This window comes from Eulemur rufifrons, chromosome 9, assembly GCF_041146395.1.
Source record: "Eulemur rufifrons isolate Redbay chromosome 9, OSU_ERuf_1, whole genome shotgun sequence".
Lineage (NCBI taxonomy): Eukaryota > Metazoa > Chordata > Mammalia > Primates > Lemuridae > Eulemur > Eulemur rufifrons.
Genome location: NC_090991.1, coordinates 44,661,876 through 44,678,238, shown reverse-complemented (window position 1 = coordinate 44,678,238; position 16,363 = coordinate 44,661,876). Strand labels below are relative to the sequence as shown.

The 16,363-nt window shown below is 35.9% G+C and overlaps 1 protein-coding gene across 1 annotated transcript in view; it reads right to left on the bottom strand.

Moving 5' to 3' along the window:
• HELZ (helicase with zinc finger) overlaps nucleotides 1-16,363 on the bottom strand; it is a 134,062-nt gene that overhangs the window by 34,170 nt on the left and 83,529 nt on the right. Inside the window, exons 22-24 of the mRNA XM_069482788.1 lie at nucleotides 13,484-13,667; nucleotides 11,481-11,709; nucleotides 3,911-4,115 (exon numbers count right to left, since the gene is read on the bottom strand). Of these exons, the coding sequence (XP_069338889.1) occupies nucleotides 3,911-4,115; nucleotides 11,481-11,709; nucleotides 13,484-13,667 (618 nt within the window). The remainder of the gene's footprint in view (nucleotides 1-3,910; nucleotides 4,116-11,480; nucleotides 11,710-13,483; nucleotides 13,668-16,363) is intronic.

Genomic DNA, 16,363 nt, shown 5'->3' with positions numbered 1-16,363 from the left:
GGGCACTGAGGCTACTGAAGTAAACAAGACCGACACATTCTCTGATGACTAGACAGTGAGACACAAGAGCAGCTGGATAGAGATGGTGAAAAACAACAAACTAAAATCTATAAAATAATGCCACAGTCCTCAGAGGATCCATTTTGAATATTATCTATCCTCTGAGTAGTTTTTATAGTCTGTGCAAATGAAACTGGTCCATTTTAGTAAAGTTTCCAAACATTGCTCCCAGCAGATGCCCTAGAAGTAGGCGGAATGAGACAGGCCAATTGTTTTTCTACATGCTACTTCTGCAGGCTCACGTGAAATATACCCTTTGCTGTAAATGATGCTTGGAGAGAATGAGCCAATTCAGGTCAGCTAGGACTACGCTCCTAGATCCCCTAATACTTTGTACCTTGGCTAAACCTTATCACAGGACTGAAGTCTTAGTGAGGACAATAAAGTTCTTTGACTGCTAGGGGTATGTTTTGTTGCCAAATACAACCCTGAAAAAGCAGGTCTCAGAGTATTTTTAACCATCATTCAGCCTTCTGATGATTTTATCCACATGAAATCTTATTGAGATTTTAAATCTTATTCTCACATTAAGGATACCAATTTTTAATACTTTTTATATATAGAATTGTTAAAATTAAGGAAATTTGAAAAAAACTGTGTGGCTTGGTATCATATTTTCAGAAACATAATCCTTTTCTACTAATGAAATAAATCGCCCTTCATCCAAAGATGCTAGCACATGAAAATAATTGGAATTTGTTTCAAAATTCTCCAGTGTGTATATGTGGTTGTGGTGGGGTAAGGCAAGTGGGATATAAACTAAACAAGTTGATCTTAATGAAACTGGATGGCAGGGATTGATTCATTATACTATGCTCTCTACTTATGTACATTTTTGAAATTTTCTGCAACAGAAAATTAAATTTAAAAAGACTGCAGTACAAATTCAAACCTCACAAAACAATTTAATGAAGGTAAAATAAAATGCTGGGCAAGGAGGGTGATATGGTAACAAAGATAACTTGTAGCTCACTATACCTCAGTTATGTAAAATTACTGATTATTTATGTATGTACATTTTACATATGTATAAATAATCAATAATTTTAAATTACCAGGTGCATGGATAATTTGGTGAACCACTGTGTTAGTGACAGAAAATAACGGAGGACATCGATAAGATTAGTGAAGAAAATTTTCCTAAACGTTTTAAAAAAATTAGGGGGCGATGACTGCTTTAGCCTTTAATTACGCAATCTTTTACTGAAAGGAAAAAAGCCACATTACACTGTACTGGATGCACCACAACCATTATTCACTTATCAGATACTTACTGAGCACCCACTGTGTACAAAAAGTGGGGCTAGCCACTAGGGGTCACAAAAAGTACATAGAATAGGATTTTTGTCCTCAGGGAGTTTATGGTTTTAGAAAAGCAAGTAGAGTCAACATATTCTTCACCTTTAAAACAAAAACAAAAAGCTAATTGTAGGATCTTGCTTAGGGTCAATACACATTTGGGGCCGGGCGCGGTGGCTCACGCCTGTAATCCTAGCACTCTGGGAGGCCGAGGCGGGTGGATCGCTCAAGGTCAGGAGTTCTAGATTAGCCTGAGCAAGAGCGAGACCCCGTCTCTACTAAAAATAGAAAGAAATTATATGGACAACTAAAATATATATAGAAAAAATTAGCCGGGTATGGTGGCGCATGCCTGTAGTCCCAGCTACTCGGGAGGCTGAGGCAGTAGGATTGCTTGAGCCCAGGAGTTTGAGGTTGCTGTGAGCTAGGCTGACGCCATGGCACTCACTCTAGCCAGGGCAACAAAGTGACACTCTGTCTCAAAAAAAAAAAAAAAAAAAAAAAAAAAAATACACATTTGGTATCATGGCTTGAATCTAGCTTCATCTGTAGTATACTAATTGATGCTCATATTCTTCAATTAAGTAAGAAGAGTTTACTGTAATTCCTCCACCTTATTTAAGAATGTGTAAAAGGGTATGATTTTGCAACATTTTTTTTTTTTTTTTTTTGAGACAGAGTCTCACTCTGTTGCCCAGGCTAGAGTGAGTGCCGTGGCGTTAGCCTAGCTCACAGCAACCTCAAACTCCTGAGCTCAAGCGATCCTCCTGTCTCAGCCTCCCGAGTAGCTGGGACTACAGGTATGCGCCACTATGCCCGGCTAATTTTTTCTATATATATTTTTAGCTGTCCATATAATTTCTTTCTATTTTTAGTAGAGATGGGGTCTCGCTCTTGCTCAGGCTGGTCTCGAACTCCTGAGCTCAAACGATCCGCCCACCTCGGCCTCCCAGAGTGCTAGGATTACAGGCGTGAGCGACCGCGCCCGGCCTGATTTTGCAACATTTTAAATAAAGAATAATAAAGTTTAAAAGTTTCTGCCTAGGTTTCCTAGTCTTCACACACCCTAAGCTACTTGCTATTCCTTATAGACATGTCCCCTATTCTCTCATACCTCTCACCTTTTGGAAAAGCTCTTTCTTATGCTTCACTCATTCATTTAAAAAATACTTCTAAACACCTATTATGAGCCAGATATTGCTCTAGGAACAGAGGTGAGAGCAGTGACTAATACAGGCAAAAATCTTTGCCCTAATTACACTTATCTACTGGTTTTGACATGTTTCCCCAATCTCCCACTACCTCCACTACTCAATAATCTCCTGAACAAGATCTTCCAATTCAAGGCAGTAATTGCCTTCAATCTATCTTCTTCCTCTGACCATCATCCCTCTAATCGCTCCAACACTGCTACAGGGGGACTCAAGGGCTACTTTGCTTATCTCCCTTCTTTAGTGCCCACCATAACATTGGGCACATAGAAGAAACTTTATCGTTTGATAAATAAATTATTAATTCATTAATAGTTTAGCTTTAGAAATCTAGAAGACTCATTTACGCAGAATGCATAATCCCCTAAAAATGCCAAATCGCTAAAGCATTATTGCACATTAAGTACATTTTTATTAAACTAAGAATATACAACAGTATATTAACACAGAGAGTAGTTTTCTTCTCAGCTTAATACCTACTTACCTAAAAGATTTTCAAAATATTAAACCATTAACTATTGCTTATATATTAGGTTTTACATTTTTAAACGAAGCTCAAAACTGATATATTCTTTTAATTCATGTCAGTAAGTTTAATGCCATGCTGATGACTATAAATACACAAAAAAACTGGAACAAGTACTAAACATGCCATCCCCAGAGTTTTTTTTCTAGATGATAAGGGCAAGCATTTTTGGGGGGCACTCTAGCAAATAAGCCAGCTGTCTCTGTCCACAATAACTATGGTTCAAAAGTGGAAATGGCCTTGACTCCCTCACCTCTACTCCCTCTGACTGGACTCCTTCTATACAACAAGTATAGGTCAAAATCAATTCAAAGAATCTTCAAGAAGTCAGCCAAACTTTCTCACTCTGTCAAACACCTACCACTTCAAGTGAATCAGGACTCAATAAAGGATTAGAATTATTTTCTTTATACAAGTATTATTATTATAACATTATTCCTTATAAAGAATATGTTATAAAGACATGTTTCTAATACATGTGATAATCTGTTCAACTGCTTTGTTTTATTCATATCTTGATAAAACAAGTCTGTCAGCAGAGAGGACTGGGAGGTTATTATTATATAAAGGATACCAGAAGTTACCAGGTACGTAAAAACTTTTTGAGAATGAGTATGACATTAAGCATGGCTCAACACCAAATTGTATTTTCACTTACATGTCCAAATCTAACAAGTTCCTTGCAGAAACTGCTTGCCGCCACATGTAACCTTCAATTCCAATACTTAAAGAAACTTGCAGCCCAATAAACCTTTGGCACTTCCACGCTGTTCTCTCCCTTTAACCTCTTCAATTTCATTAACAGAGGCTTTACCTTTGGTGGTGATTGCTGCTGTTTGTTGGTACTTCCTGAATGCTGTAGTCTTAGAGCCCGAGGGATAAATTCAGGCGCCAGAGGATTCAACACATATGTCTTCTTTAGTTCTAAAGCCTCTAACTGGGCCTTGATCTGTTCAAAAGTGATTCCATGAAGGCTACTGTTTTCATGACACAGGGCAATAAACCGCTCCCAAAATTTCCTACAGAAAAGATTTAGAAGATGAGTTTGCAATTCTGTGAATGAAATTACAGAACATAAATAACTGAAGATAATTCAAATTCTTCCTCCCCACCCCCCAAATCCTTAAATTCAATTGTCATCTGACTATGATTTGGGTGTAATTTTCTACCAGATCTCAAGACTTCAGAAGTTTGATTCTGAAACTATAGTCATGCCTCGTATTATGGTACATACAGAACAGGCTCTCAATTAATTTTGACTCATCAATGCAAGTAACATAGCCAATGCTCAACTATCTATGCTAATTCAGAGTGATGTTTTTTGTCATCCACATGAGTGAAGATTTCAAACCTGATGGTAACTCATTTTATACAAAATTTGTACTTCTAGGCATAGTCATATATACATTCATATATATACATACTATATATAATGTATATGGTTCAATATAACATATACAGTTCAAATTAATTTATACATACATATACATGTATAGCTATATATTTGAATTATAAGGCCAAAGTAGCCTAGTGCTAGAAAACTAAGAAAAGCCAACTCAGAACATAACTTTGAGTCACAAAGTAGATAATCCTCACGAGATTCTTAAAAAATAATTAACTACTATATTTTTCTCTTATTTAATAGATGCTTATCACAAGCACAGCTTATAACATTAATATACTAAGTTATATGGACTAAATGAATTATGGAAAATATAGGAAGCTGGAATACAAATTTTAATGATTATTCATTTCCTAATCAAATTAATAAATACTAAAGGAGACATATACATTCAACATTTGTTGCATTTTATACTGTTATTCCTAAAGGTTTGAAAATTGTTTGCTAAATGTTAAAGTTATTAAATACAAATTATAAAAACAGCATATAAAATTTTTAAATGTTACATTACTATTATAAATATGCATACCTATGTTTAATATGAGGTTCAAATAATGTTTTATTATGCTATAAAAGATATGTGATATGGTTTCTTCCCAAGTTGGTATCCTTGTGTCCAGGTGGACAGCCATCAAGATGGCTTTAAGAAGCATAAATGAAAAGGTTTATACTATAAAAGTTAGTATATGAATGGGAATTGGGTTATTAATATAGTCATAAAACTTTGCAGAGTTTCCCTTACATATGCCTTCTACCATCTTTTCTGATTTTTTTTTTTTTTTTTTGAGACAGAATCTTGATCTGTCGCCCCAGCTGGAGTGCAGTGGCGTCACTGTAGTAGCTCCCTGCAACCTCAAACTCCTGGGCTCAAGCGATCCTCCTGCCTCAGCCTCCCCAGTAGCTGGAACTGCAGGTGCGTGCCACAAAACCCAGCTAATTTTTCTATCTTTAAAAGAAGCCACGGGGTCTCGCTTTTGCTCAGGTTTTTCTCCAACTCCTGACCTCAAGCAATCCTCCCACCTCGGCCTCGCAGAGTGCTAGGATTACAGGTGTTAGCCACCACACCTGGCCTTTTTCTGATTTTTTAAAGATGAATTTTAGAAATGGGTCCACCAAAGATTTTAGACCTCCATGTAAACAAAAGGAAAAGTAAAAATGCTACAAAATATTAAATATGCATTTCTGACCATAAGATTAAAGCTAAGAAGATAGTCATTCCATTATAGGAAGTGTGTGTTGCCAAGAAATGCACACTGAAAACCTGCCCTTTATTTTTATTCTTAAGAATCCTTTCAAGGCTGGGCGCGGTGGCTCAAGCCTGTAATCCTAGCACTCTGGGAGGCCAGGGCAGGTGGATCGTTTAAGCTCAGGAGTTCGAGACCAGCCTAAGCAAGAGCAAGACCCCATCTCTACTAAAAATAGAAAGAAATTATATGGACAACTAAAAATATATACAGAAAAAATAAGTTGGGCATGGTGGCACATGCCTGTAGTCCCAGCTACTGGGGAGGCTAAGGCAGGAGGATCGCTTGAGCCCAGGAGTTTGAGGTTGCTGTGAACTAGGCTGACACCACAGCACTCTAGCCTGGGCAACAGAGTAAGACTCTGTCTCAAAAAAATAATAATAATAATTCTTCTGAAGGAATTAATTTTTTTTCTCACAGTAACATGAGAAAATATAAGGAAGGATTATCTTATATGGTACTTAGGATCTAAAATCCATCAACTTTCCCACCCTTTTGATAAGAATAGCCACAATATTCAACTGCATGAATATTTATCAATACAATTCCACTATATACTGTATTCATAAGAAAGTTCTTTTAGTCTATGATAAAGCATAAGTTTCATAGAGTGGCATTTTTTGTTTGTGTTGGACTTCAAGACAAAGCAAAACAACACGGAAACAATGGATTGGCTTTGACCCTATCTAGCTCAGTTTTTAATATCAATTCTTTATTACATATTTTCATTTCCAGCTTACATAGCCAAAATGCTAGAATTTGCTTTATTTTTAAGCTATGTTTGAAAACTTCATACCCTATTCCTATACTGCCCTCACTGGCCTCAAGTGAATTAAACAGGATTTGAAGTAACACTGAGCCAAGCTGAACCTTCAAACCACCTCACACTTCCCAAGAAGCTGGTAGCTCGGTAACAGTATTTTTCTACAACAAGATCCCAGGGATCCCAAAGAAATGCCTTTGAGCTAAAGTACACCATTTTAGAAGTAACATTAAACACTTACTATAAGTTAATCAAGCTAAACTACTTCCAAAAGTAACCTGAAATTTGCATGTTAGATTTGAAAACTTTTTATTGCCCTGTTGATACATTAATAGCAAAACGGTCAAGGGCACAGATTCTAAAAGTAGACAGTAGCTGTGTGCCTTCATACAAATTACTTAAAGCTCTCTTTATATCTCAAGTTTCCTCATGTGTAAAATGGAGCACTAGCAGTATTATTATTATTCCTTATTATGGAAATGGCTTTTATCACTTCTAAACTTTCAGAGAAATGGGTTTTGTTCCTTTAAAAATTCTATTTTTAAAGCTAAAAACTTTCCTTTTTTCTCTCAGTGCAGGCCCTTTCAAAGACTATTCACATTGCCCTTCAACTCCCCGTACCTACTACAAATGGCATTATGAGGTATTTCTGAATATACATAATTAGAGGATCACCTGAGAATTTCAACTACACCCAGAATGAGGGTAAGAATTCACCACTAGGGTTATTTAAAGGCTTCATCAATTCTCAGCTTCCTCCCTAAAATGTTAACATATTATTATGTTAACTATTTTTTTCTAGTACTATTGGTCACAAAAACCAAGTGTACCTCTACATTGTAATATAAATTTAGGTATTTTGAAAGACAAAACCTTTCTTTTAATAAACACAAAGTTTGGTTTTGTTTTTATGTTAACCTTGCTTCTAGAATCACTAATACAACCCTGAAAAATCACTTGGTGTGCTTAGGTCTGTATGTATGTGTACATGCACACATACACACATCTCTACACGTACATGAAATATGTTAACACTTCACTGAGTAAATGAAAATGTGCTAATGAAGAAATTCGGCTACAGAGAAAACCTTCTCCAAACATGTTGATTTGGAAAAATGTTATTACTCTCCTCTCGCCCTCCCCTCATTCAGTGCAGGTTTATCTGTGCGTATCTGTCACTTCCTAGGAAAGATAGCATAACCCAGAAAAGAAGAGCATGGGTTTTAAAGTCAATCTGACATCTGAGCGAACTACATAATAGCTATGTGACCCCGGGTAGTTATTTAAACTCTCTGAATCAGGCTGCCCATAATATACAAATAAAATACCCACATTGCAGAGTTGTTGGGACAACTGAATGAGTCAATGTGTGTAAAGCACATAAACCAGCACCTGTTACAGAGAAAACTGTCAATACACAGCAGCTACTATATTAGCATTTATCAGTTTGGCAAGGGAGGGAGGGAAGAGTTTACTACATTTGTTTGGGGTTAATAGAAAAATTCTGTTTAAAAATACTTTACAACAAAAAAGAATACATAACTGATTGACTCCTAAACTGGTATAATATATACCATAATTATCCCTTGAAAACTTGATTGATATTTGGGAATGTCATATTAGTTTTCTGTAATTATCAAATGAAAAAAAGCATGGGAAAACTCCTAAAGAACTTGAACTACAAAGAATTCACTCTTCTGTTCTTACAGGATCCAAGAATCATAGCAAATCCTCCAGGTTTACTTCTATTGTGAGATTAAGTTAATTTCTAATGAAATTAGTGAAATTAAAGTTTAAATATCCATATGCCACAACCATCAACTCTTGGACTAGGCCCCTAATTGAATTGTCCAAATAGGCCAGGTGCAGTGGTTCACACCTGAAATCCCAGCACTTTGGGAAGGCCAAGGTGGGAGGATGGCCTTAAGGCCAGGAGTTCACGATCAGCCTGGGCAAAATAGCAAGACCTCATTTCTACAAAAAAAAAAAATTTAAATAAAAATAAACTGTCCAGATAAATCAGATAATCTACATTCCTTTTTACATATGATTGATATTTTTCCTCGACACAATATATTTACTTCCCTGAAAATATTTCACTTAGCTTATAAATTAATTCGCAGTCCTTGACACACCCTGGCCAAGTAATAAGAAATGAGCAATCATTAGAGACTCGGCTTCAAGTTAAAAATTAGCCTGGATAATTCTGACAGCAAGGCCTTAGGAAGAATATTCACCTATTTGCTCTGAGAAGGTAATGATTTATGTCAGAGAAAGGGTGAAAAATGCTGATCTCATGCAATTCACAGTGTTATATGACCACATAGAAAGGGTCATGGTTTCTTTAAAAATATTCAGGTTGGTAAATATTTGGAGTTATTTATAAGGAGAGCCCAAATCTAATGTGGCTTAACACTATCCTTATACCTATTTATTCCCCCAACAGTTTCTAGTTGTTTTTAATACCTGTTGTCTCATTTTATACATGTTTTAATACATTAAATTCTAATCAAACTGTATGTGCTCTCACTTATCAAATAATATAAACAAAAATGGTAAAATACCACAGCAACATTCTAAGTAACTAAAGTAAAATTCTTAGGCTGTAAGCCAAATTAGTAGACTCCTTAATATACTTAGTTCTATTCATTTGTAATATAGAATTAATATATTTCTTTTCCCAATTTTCTGTCATTAGTGACTACAAATGAATGGCAATCTATTTTTAAAATATGAAATTAAAGACATGTTACAACAGAATTGTTTATAGATAAGTCATAGACCATTGAAGTTTTGTTTTTTTAAAAAAAGAAAAGGTTATTTTTCATAATGTAGCCATAAATTAAAACTCTAGTTGATTCCTTTGTTAATAGCTTTAATATTCTTGATAAAAGAATATTAACTTCATTTGGGGTCTTAAACTCTAATACGTGAAACTTACTTTTTTTTTTTTTTTTTTTTTTTGAGACAGAGTCTCGCTCTTTTGCTCTGGCTAGAGTGCTGTGGCGTCAGCCTAGCTCACAGCAACCTCAGACTCCTGGGCTTAAGCAATCCTTCTGCCTCAGCCTCCCAAGTAGCTGGGACTACAGGCATGTGCCACCATGCCCGGCTAATTTTTTTCTATATATATTTTTAGCTGTCCATATAATTTCTTTCTATTTTTAGTAGAGATGGGGTCTCGCTCTTGCTCAGGCTGGTCTCGAACTCCTGAGCTCAAACGATCCGCCCGCCTCGGCCTCCCAGAGTGCTAGGATTACAGGCGTGAGCCACCACACCCGGCCGTGAAACTTATTCTTAAAGGTCCCAGTCTCCCTTCCCATAGAACTTTTCTTCCTGCTGGAACATGAAAACAGACAATAAAATGCTGCCAAATCTATATTGCAACAGAAAAGTTGGTTTAAAGAGTGTCATGTCCTAACAGCTTTGTCTACTTTAATTTTAACATATCAAAAAGAAATAATTACCCGAGGCAGATTCAAGACTATCTACATTTCTTTCTACTATTCTGAACTCACTGTGACAGGTATTAGCTAGCATACTTATAAAATTTTAAGTAAGCCCTCGCGTATTTCTTTCTTTTTCACAAAAGAATAGTATAAATTTCAGGCCGGGCGCGGTGGCTCACGCCTGTAATCCTAGCACTCTGGGAGGCCGAGGTGGGCGGATCGTTTGAGCTCAGGAGTTCGAGACCAGCCTGAGCAAGAGCGAGACCCCACCTCTACTAAAAAAAATAGAAAGAAATTATATGGACAGCTAAAAATATATATAGAAAAAATTAGCCGGGCATGGTGGCGCATGCCTGTAGTCCCAGCTACTCGGGAGGCTGAGGCAGTAGGATCGCTTAAGCCCAGGAGTCTGAGGTTGCTGTGAGCTAAGCTGACGCCACGGCACTCACTCTAGCCTGGGCAACAGAGTGAGACTCTGTCTCAAAAAAAAAAAAAAAAAAAAAAAAAGAATAGTATAAATTTCTATTCAACTGCTTTTCTTTTTTTATTGCTAACACAGTGTTTCAATATTCGAAAGGCCAAAGCTTCTATTACTGGCTTCATACAGTTAAAATTCCTATTAACTGGTATAAGTCACAAGTGTACGTTTAGGTTGATATTTAACCATATTTTAGTAGAAATTGTTCCTTGTAACTAAAGTCTAAAGAATATTAATGATGCTATCCAAAGATAAGTGATGCCCACTTTTAACCCCCTTAATTTTAAGATCTTCTAAATTAATCAGATACAAAGCATCATCCCTATTGAGAACCCTTGAGAGAACATGACTACAGAAGGAAATTCATCAAAAATCAGAACAATGAAGGGGAAAAAAAGGAGGTACCAACTGATATATTAATAAAATTTAATATCCATCAAAGATACACACGTTACACAAAATCACCTCAGGGCCCCTGCACTATTTATTCCCTCTTCCTGGCGCACTTTTACCCCAGATATCCGCAAAGTTTACTACCTCACTTGCAAAGTTAGTTTCTCAGTGAGGTCTACTGTGACCAGACTACTTACAATCACAAACCAGTCTGCCCCACCCCATCACTCCTAATTCCCCTTAATTATTTCTTTTCCAGTCAACTTACCATGTAAAATACTACATAATATTCTTATTTAGTTTATTGTAGCCTTCCTCTCCTTACCAATAAAATATATCTCCCACTAATAAAATATAAGCCCCACAAGAGGAGAGATATTTGTCTATTTTGTTCTTGGATGTATCTTCAGTGATTAGGAGAGTGCTTAGAATACAGAAGGCACTCAGGAAATATCTGCTGAATAATAGCTGAATGAATACACAATTATGCATATAATGAATAGATCCAAAGTAATATACTTTTGTGTTCCTGTTGGATATCAGGCAATAATAAACTGCCTTTAATTAGCTAAGAGGTCACATAAATAAATGTACACATAGGGATACAAATTACTTCACATTTCCCCCTTTAATGTCTCCATCAGTAACATATAATTACCTGCATCTTCCAACAGAGCACAGAGCAATGGGGTCACCCACCACAGCAACGAGGGACTGCGCTCTTGTGATGGCAGTATTGAGAAGCTTGTAGTTAGACAAAAAACCATAATCTAAGTCCTCTGTGGAATCTTCCAGAAGTTGCTCTTTCTTTTTAATTGGTGTCTGTTTATGTTTACAAGTATGTCTTGTACGTACTGTGCTAAGAAACAAAACTCTGAATTGCTTTCCTACAAAAAAAAAATTTTTTAAAAACACTTAAGATTGTCATTCTGAACCACTGATAAAAGCATTGCATTTTTTAAAATGTAATTGATAAATAACAGACAGTAAATATAAATATATGGAGAAACTGAAACCCTTCTGTACTGTTAGTGGGAATGTAAAATGGCACAGCCACTATGGAAAACTGTGGCAGTTCCTCAAAAAATTAAACAGAATTACCACATGACCCAGAAATTCCACTCTTAGGTATATACCCAAAAGAATTGAAAGCAGGGACTGAAACAGATATATATGCACCCATGTTCATGGCAGGATTATTCACAACAGCCAAAAGGTGGAGGCAACTCAAGTGTCTATAGACAGATGAATTGATGAACAAAATGTGATATATACATAAAATGGATTCTTCAGCTTTATAAAGGCATGAAATTCTGACACATGCTGCAACATGGATGAACCTTGAAGATATTATGCTAATGAAATAAGCCAGTCACAAAAGTACAAATACTGTATTGTGCAATTGTATAACTGTACTTACATGAGGTACCTAGAATAATCAAATTCATAGAGACAGGGTGATTCATACAAGGGTGATTTCCAAGAGGGAAGGAAGAATGGGGAATTATTGTCTAACAGGTACAGAGTTTCAGTTTGGGAAGATGAAAAAAGTTCTGGAAATGGATGGTGGTTATGGTTGCATAATAGCATGAATATATTTAATGTCAAAGAACTGCACGCATAAAAATGGTTGAAATTATAAATTTTATGTTACATATATTTTACCACAATAAAAAAAATTTTAATATTACTGGAAATAATCTTAGAAATTAGGTAGTACCAGGTCCCACCCAATACAAGTAGGCTTCCTTGAAGCAGAGTCATCTAGCCTCTGGCCAAACAGGATAGACACAGCTGATTCCATAAGGAAGCCTTATAGAAAGTCTAGCTTGTACATTTTTTCCTGTGCTCTTCTTATAGTAACATACGTATTTCCTAATTCTATGACAAGTCTCCAAATATTTGACTACAGTTTTAATGTCAGTCCTTAGTCTCTTCTCTAGGCCAAACAATCCTAGTTCTTTCAACCATTTCTGACTTTCATATGGTATTTACAGAGACCATTAACTATCCTAGGTCTCCTCTGGGAGCTTTCTAGTTCACTACTAATGCTCTTTCTAAAATGCTCACCCAAATTCTCCATGATCTGGACAACACATGGTACAATGGAGCTATTTTTTTCTACCATGATCTGATCACTATATTACTCTTACTATTGTATATTACCATGAAACCTAATATTGTACTGAGCTTTTTTTAGTGCTCACATCATAGTGTTGCTCTGTATATTTAAAAGCACAAATATTATAGCAATGAATTACATGAAGACAATTTAAGAGTTGCTGGTAACTATTCACTTAGGAAAGTCTATAGATAAAATCTTTATGAAGAAATTAGTCTTCAGATACAGTATAGCAATAGCATGTGTTGTATGCTATCTTGATTGTAACTCATAGCATACAGACATTATATGGCATTTATTCAATTATGGTCATAGAAAAAGTCCATTTGTTAATACTTCTTTTATTTGGACTATGAAAATTTAATAAACGTGTAAATAAGTCAATCTCTAATTGCCAAATTTGGCATTAAAGAATTTGGTATGAAATGAATATATAATTGCTTGTTCAGAAGAGAGATCTTGAGCATTAAAAATCAAATGTGAGCACACTTTAAGATTTAAGCTTTTGAATGACTTAATTCATTTCAATTAATACTTACCTTGAACATTTAGCACCCTTTCTACATTAACATCGGATAATCGCTTTTTTCGAAGTTCAGCACGTATCCTAAACACTTGATCAGCATATGGAGTCACCACACCAATACTACCATCATCTAACTTCCCCCATGCTACTGGCCACTTCCTTCTTAATTCTTCTACACGCTCCACCACTTCAAATACCTTTAAACAAACACACATATACACATTAAAGTTATCACCAACATTTGGAGAAAAGAATATGGTAACTAAAATAGATTTGTAATGGATCTCATTTTAGCATATGCCATTTAAAAACTACCTCTAAATGGGAATAACACTTTGCTAATGTGAACAGAGTAAGAATAAAAAATTTTAATTTACATTTTAAACAGTAAAATTCTACAGTAATACAACCAGTGAAAACATGAAAATCAGAAACAATGCAACTGGCCTGTATCCTTCACCAGTCCCCCATTCTTAAACAGGGACAGGTTCAAATTTCTGTGTAGGGAGGAAGACAGGAAGAGGGCCATGACATTACAGACAGCAGGGAAAGCAAGTTCCCACATTCCCAGGATTTCTCAGTCCACTCTCTCTAAATCAGGCCAATAAAACTAACCAACCAACTAGAAGATTCCTGTAATCAATGCCATTAAGTCCCAGCAGTAAAAGGTCTGAGTATTGCTCCCACCCCCACTGACATAACTAAGCAGACCAGCCAGCAGCCATCAGCTGACACCAAACCACAGCTGGGACTAGGCCAAATTTAGATCCGAGGCACAGACTTTCAGAATTCACTGCCTTCAAGTGGCACAAGTTCAGCCAAACCATTTCATTAACCTTGGTAAGGTAACACAACATTTTATGCAACTGAATTTTTTGGATCCCATTTATTGGATTATGATAAGAGTTTAGGGTAGTTTGATCTACTATAATTCAATAATTTTATCAATTCAATAAATTTATCAAACAGTTCCAATGCTTGCCACAGTAGAGGATACAAAGACTGATAAAACACATTCCTTGCCTGCTAAAAGATTACTGTCTATTTAAAAGAGAGTCCTAATAAAATACATAAAGCAAGCACAATAGAGGGTCAGTCAAAAGTGCAGAGAGGCATATTAAAGGAAAAATTTATAAAAGATGTCTTTGTAAAGATGTCTTTTAAGTACATTATTTATTTACTATTTATTAATATCTATTTAAAAAATTAAAAAATGATTAGAGAAATTAAAATGTGACAGTAGAAAATATACACTTAATGCATAAGGTCAAAAAATACATGAAATTAAAAAAAAGGCAGAGGTAAATCCAACCACATCAATAACATTAAATGTGAATGGATTAAACAATCCAATCAAAAGGCAGAGATTTTCACACTAGATTAAAAAAAAAACAAGATCTAATGACATACTGTCTACAAGAGATGCACTGTAGATTCAAAGGTGTAAAGAGGATGAAAAATATATATGCAAGGCCGGGCGCGGTGGCTCACGCCTGTAATCCTAGCACTCTGGGAGGCCGAGGCGGGTGGATCGCTCAAGGTCAGGAGTTCGAGACCAGCCTGAGCAAGAGCGAGACCCCATCTCTACTAAAAATAGAAAGAAATCATATGGACAACTAAAAATATATATATAGAAAAATTAGCCGGGCATGGTGGCGCATGCCTGTAGTCCCAGCTACTCGGGAGGCTGAGGCAGGAGGATCGCTTGAGCCCAGGAGTTTGAGGTTGCTGTGAGCTAGGCTGACACCACGGCACTCACTCTAGCCTGGGCAACAAAGTGAGACTCTGTCTCAAAAAAAAAAAAAAAAAAAAAAAAAAAGAAAAAGAAAAATATATATGCAAACAGCAACATAAATGAGCTACAGTGGTTACACCAACATCTGATGAACTGACTTTAACCCAAAAAAATGTTACTAGAGATAATGAGGAACGTTTTGAAATGATAAAAAGGTCAATCCATTAGAAAGATATAACAATTATAAACATATATACAATTACCTACAGATTCTCAAAATATATAAGGCAAAAACCATGTTTTCCCCCATGCCTCAGGCCTCACCAAACCTGATGGATTCTTTTTTTGTATTTGTGCAATTCTGTCTACCTCTCACATCATACTATCTTATGGTTATTTGTTTCCATAGCTTCTCCATTCATACTGAATTTCTCAAGGTTAAGAATCACATCTTGGTGCTTAGTATTTAAATTGTGCTTTCTAGGTTGGGCACAGCGGCTCACACCTATAATCCTAACACTCTGGGACGCTGAGGCGGGAGGATGCCCAGGAGTTCAAGACCAGCCTTAGCAAGCGCAAGACACCATCTCTACTAAAAATAGAAAAAATTATCTAGGTGCAGTGGCAAGTGCCCATAGTCCCAGTCAGTCACTCAGGAGGCTGAGGCAGGAGGATCGCAGGAGCCCAGGAGTTTGAGGTTGCTGTGAACTAAGCTGATGCTATGGAACTCTACCAGGGTGACAGAGTGAGACTCTGTCTCAAAAAATAAATTAATTAAATAAAATCAAATGAAAAATAAATAAATTGTGCTTTGTTTTCAACTTGGCATTAAATTAAAACCATTATTGTAAGATATGAATTCAGAATCAAAATAAAAAAGAATGATCTTTCTCAGTCTCCTACCATTTCAAGCATGTGAAAAAAGACACAAGTTCAAATGATATACAAAGCACATGATATAAAATAAAAAAACATGTTCTCCAAACAAGGGAGAATCATACACAGCAAAAATGCTACGAGTATTCCTTCCATTTCAGTTTCTTTAATTTCATTTTTAATTCCAACCTTTATTTTAAGTTGATTTTGATTTTAATGCTGTGTAAGACTATCTTATGTTCACAACAATGGAATTTAAACTATTCTCAAATGTCCTTGTAA